Source organism: Octopus bimaculoides, chromosome 12, assembly GCF_001194135.2.
Source record: "Octopus bimaculoides isolate UCB-OBI-ISO-001 chromosome 12, ASM119413v2, whole genome shotgun sequence".
In the NCBI taxonomy this organism is placed as follows: Eukaryota; Metazoa; Mollusca; class Cephalopoda; order Octopoda; family Octopodidae; genus Octopus; species Octopus bimaculoides.
Window position 1 is genome coordinate 54,546,061 of NC_068992.1, and position 5,627 is coordinate 54,551,687.

Here is a 5,627-nt window from a genome sequence, read left to right on the forward strand (position 1 = left end):
GTGTGTGTGTGTGTGTGTGTGTGTGTGTGTGTGTGTGTGTGTGTGTGTGTGTGCGTGTGTGTGTGTCTGTGTGTGTGTGATGGAATAATTACCAGGCTTACCAAATTAATCATTGGGGTTAATTCATTCGATCAATAGTTCATTAAGGTGGTGCCCAAGCATGGTCGTAGCCTAATGACTGAAACAAGTGAATGAATAGGAGGATAAAAGAATTGTGTTTAAGCTGTTGATCTGGCAAAGTCATCAGTATGTCGGTTAAAATGCTTAGTGACATTTCGTCCGTCTTCACGTTCTGATTTCACAATCCGCCGTACTCGACTTTGCCGTTCATCCCTTTCGGGAGTCCATAAGATAAGTCCCAGTTGAGCACTGGGATCGATGTAATCGATTTAAACCACCACCACCAACACCACCACACCCCATTACACCCCCCACTCACGAAATTGCTGGCCTTGTGCCCAAATCTGAAACCGATATTATTGATGGTGTTGACGTCGCGGTGGTTTTTCCTCCAAACATCTCTAGCTAAATAGAGGGATTTGTAGTTTTATTACACTGCTTATCTGCTAGAAACATACGGGGATAGGGACAGAGAGGAGACATGAGTTAGATATCAACATGACGCATCTGTGATATCTTCTGTTTATAGCTAACATTTCACCTCATAATTATACAGACAAATCACTACAGTTGCGGGAGCAGGATAAATGGATAGGTGTTTGTGTATGACAGATTGTACGCACGCGCAAACGCACATACACATACGCACACATACACACGCACACATACACACACATTCACAGATACACACATACATATATGCATATATATATATATATACACGCATACAAGTACCTAAAAACATGTATGCATACATATATATATTTTTGTGCGTGTAGAAGTCTATATATGTCTTTACACACACAACACACACATCTGTGTGTGTACGTATGCATATAATATGTGTGTCTGTGTAAATATATATATATATATATATATATATATATATATATATATATATATATATATATATATATATATATATATATATATATATATATGTATGTATATATGTATAATATATATACAATATATGTGAGTGTGTGTGTAAGTATGTATATATATATATATATATATATATATATTTATATATATGTATAATATATATATATAAACTCATACGTACGCACAAACGCACACACATACACGTACACATCAGTATACGTATATATATGCCCCTGTGTGTGTGTGTGTGTGTGTGTGTGTGTGTATTTGTGTGTATGCGCGTGAGTATGTCTGTATATAAGCGTGTATGTATGGATGTGTATGTGCGTGCGCGTCTGTGAATGCATGCATGTATGTACGTATGTGTGTACGTATACATGTATGTAAATATGTATGTATGTATGTATGATTGTATGTTGGTATGTATGTATATACGCAGGTATGTATGAATGCATGTATGTATTTTTCGTACACGTGTACGGTATATATATATGTATGAATGCATGTATGTATGTATGTATGTATGTATGTGCGTGTATGCTACAGCAACTAGAATTACAAGTACAAATAAGTTTTAGCAAAAGCTCCCTTGTCTAGCTGCCTGGATATGTGAAGAATAGAGTTATTTAAATGAGGCTAACCGTACAAATTTTTTAAGTTTACGTGTACTCAGTTGTAATCCACGCGAACACAAGCATTCGAATATTGAATTGAGCTAAGAAGTTTGCTTCTCAGCCACGTGGTTCCTTGTTTAGTCCCACTGCGTGGCACCTTGGGCAAGTGTCTTCTACTATGGCTTCGGGCCGACCAAAACCTTGTGAGTGGATTTGCACACTCTTACTGCTCCGCACAGAAATTGTATTATTGTAGTGTGTATGCATGTATAAATGTATGTATACATACAGGCGCATAGCCTAGTGGTTAGAGCCTTCCACTCACGTTTATAAGTTCTTGGGTTCAATTCCAGACAACCGGTGTGGAGTTAAGCAAGCCACTTCATTTCATGTTGTTCCAGTTTGCTCAACTCTACATAGAACCAAGGTCAGATTTAACCCTCGCCGTCCGTGTCTCACATCTTGGTTACTCCGCTTTCCATATATCCACATATACATACAATATACATACAAATTCACGTATTTGCATACAAGAAATATAGGCGGAGCTTACCCAGGAAATCTTCTATCAAGTTCATATACAACAGACCTGACATAGTTTTTATATACATATTTGGCTATATATACGTATATAAATATAAATATATATAAATATACATATATATACACTCACAAATATATATATATGTATATATATTTATTTATTTATGTATATATGTATGTACATATATATATATATATATATATATATATATATATATATATATATATATATATATATATATATATATACACACACACATACATAGTTATATAAATATATAATTGTGTTTGTGTATGTATGAGTGTGTGGGTCTATATATATTATATAAATATATACATATATATATTTACATATACACATGCATATACATATATAAATATACATGCATACACATACATACAACACATGTGTATGTATTATATATAAATATATAGAGAGAGCGAAGGAAAAGGAGAGTGAGACAGACAGACAGACAGACAGAGACGCAGACAAGCAATATATAGTTTCTTAATCCGCCTCAGAACAAACTTCACATTAGAATTCCACCCTTCATAAGGCTAACACTCTTGCTATTGTTATTAAGACATGAGTCATTAAACACTACGTAATGTCTGTTTGGTTGCCAGTTGTTTACGTTGTTGGAAAATTTTTAGAAAGCTGATTGGGCCGCTTACATTACTATTCCTGCACCGTGGGAAATTAAGAGTATAGGATGCCTATATAGTAAAACAGAATCTTGACAATTTTTTTTCAATCACTTGAAATGTTTTTTTTTAATTTTCATAAGATTTCTTTTTTTTTTTTTTTTTTTTTTTGAAAAGATGTAGTTTTGTTGTAGTTTCGCATGTTGATGACGAAAATTGTATTTATTTCAAACTCTACCGAGGTCAGCATGAAAGGATAATTTTTGACTGCATTTGTTTAATACTCATTACGATAGGCTTCGATAAGGCGGCGAGCTGGCAGAAACGTTAGCACGCCGGGCGAAATGCTTAACGGTATTTCGTCTGCCGTTGCGTTCTGAGTTCAAATTCCGCCGAGGTCGACTTTGTCTTTCATCCTCTCGAGGTCGATAAATTAAGTACCAGTTACGCACTGGCTCGATGTAATCGACTTAATCTCTTTGTTTGTCCCCTCTATGTTTAGCCCCTTATGGACAATAAAGATATAAGAAACGTTAGCTCGTCGAACAAAATGCTTAGTGGTACTTCGTCTGTCTTTACGTTCTGAGTTCAAATTCCGCCGAGGTCGATTTTACCATTCATCCTTTTGGGGTTAATGAGTTAAGTACCACTTGCATACTGGGGTCGATGTAATCGACTGGCCCCCTCCCCCAAAATTTAGGGCCTTGTGCCTAGAGTAGAAAAGAATCGTTACCGCGCCGGGCAAAATGTTTAGCGGCATTTCGTCCGCCCTTATGTTCTGAATTCTAATTCCGTCGAGGTCGACTTTGCCTTTCATCCTACGGAGTATATAAATTAAGTACCCGTGAAACACTGGGGTCGATATAATCGACTTATCCTCTCCCCGAACTTGTTGGCTTTCTGCCAAAATTTAAAATCAATATGATACACTTCGATTGATAGAATCGTTTGAAGGGACAGAATCGTCAGAATAAATGCCTAGGGACTTCTAGTCGGTTCTTTACGTTGTGAGTTCAGATTCTTCCAAGACCATTTTTGTCTTCCTTACTTCCGAGTTTGGTAAATTAAAGAACTTGTGAAGTAAAGAATAAAAGGGTAAAGAGTATTATCCCAGATGTCCAATAAGTATTACCCCAGATGTCCAATAAGTATTATCCCAGATGTCCAATATGTATTATCCCAGATGTCCAATAAGTATTATCCCAGATGTCCAATAAATATTATATCAGTTGTCCAATGAGTATTATCCCAGATGTCCAATAAGTATTATCCCAGATGTCCAATGAGTATTATCCCAGTTGTCTAATAAGTATTATCCCAGTTGTCCAATAAGTATTATCCCAGATGTCCAATAAATATTATCCCAGATGTCCAATAAGTAATATTCCAGATGTCCAATAAATATTATCCCAGATGTCCAATAAATATTATCTCAGTTGTCCAATGAATATTATCCCTGATGTCCAATAAGTATTATCCCAGATGTCCAATGAGTATTATCCCAGTTGTCCAATGAGTATTATCCCAGTTGTCCAATAAATATTATCCCAGATGTCCAATAAGTATTATCCCAGATGTCCAATAAGTATTACCCCAGATGTCCAATAAGTATTATCCCAGTTGTCCAATAAATATTATCCCAGATGTCCAATAAGTATTATCCTAGATGTCCAATAAATATTATCTCAGTTGTCCAATGAGTATTATCCCAGTTGTCCAATAAGTATTATCCTAGATGTCCAATAAATATTATCCCAGATGTCCAATAAGTATTATCCCAGTTGCCCAACGAGTATTATCCCAGTTGTCCAATGAGTATTATCCCAGTTGTCCAATAAGTTTTATCCCAGATGTCTAACAACTATTATCCCAGATGTCCAATAAATATTATCCCAGTTGTCCAACGAGTATTATCCCAGATGTCCAATAAGTATTATCCTCTCCATGCCACCGATGTTATCCAAGGGAAAGGCAAAGGCCGATACAGCTTGGCACCAGTGACGTCACAACTCATTTCTACAGCTGAATGAAGTTTGTTGTTGGCACTCCGACGCTTACGACGTCGAGGGTCCAGTTAATCCGATCAATGGAACAGCCTGCTCGTGAAATTAACGTGCAAGTGGCTGAGCGCTCCACAGACACGCGTAGCCTTAACGTAGTTCTCGGGGATACTCAGCGTGACACAGTGTAACAAGGCTGACCCTTTGAATTACAGGCACAACCGTAACAGGAAGTAAGAGTGAGAAAAAGCTATGGTGAAAGAGTACAGCAGGGTTCGCCACCATCCCCTGCCGGAGCCTCGTGGAGCTTTTAGGTGTTTCCGCTCAATAAACACTCACAACGCCCGGTCTGGGAATCGAAACCGCGATCCTATGACCGCGAGTCCACAGCCCTAACCACTGAGCCATTGCGCCTCCCCTACAGCTGAATGAAGTATAGCAACGTGAAATAAAGTGTCTTGCTCAACCGACGTTTTAACCGCTAAGTCATACGCCTTCACCACCAGTGAAGTACAGCTATCGATTTCATCAGTATCAATGAAGTATTGCTATTGATTTCATCGGCTACACCCTTATAATTAAAATGTGTAGAAATCAGTATAATTCTTACCTAGAACTGCAACTTTCAGGCTCTTCGAATCTCTTCCTAAGGAATTCTCTGCTGTGCATCTGACATAAACATTGCAATGGCTACACGGCATCGTCACATTTATGGTACTACCATTACCTAACCAAGACCAAACGGAGGGTTTGGCTGAAAATATAAAGAATTCGAAAATCTGTTGATGAAATTAATTAGGTGGTGGTGGTGGTGGTGGTG

General features: G+C 37.4%; 1 protein-coding gene across 1 annotated transcript in view; it reads right to left on the minus strand.

Moving 5' to 3' along the window:
• LOC106870125 (opioid-binding protein/cell adhesion molecule homolog) overlaps positions 1-5,627 on the minus strand; it is a 31,530-nt gene that overhangs the window by 16,431 nt on the left and 9,472 nt on the right. Inside the window, exon 4 of the mRNA XM_014916111.2 lies at positions 5,418-5,561. Coding sequence (XP_014771597.2) covers positions 5,418-5,561 — 144 coding nt within the window. The remainder of the gene's footprint in view (positions 1-5,417; positions 5,562-5,627) is intronic.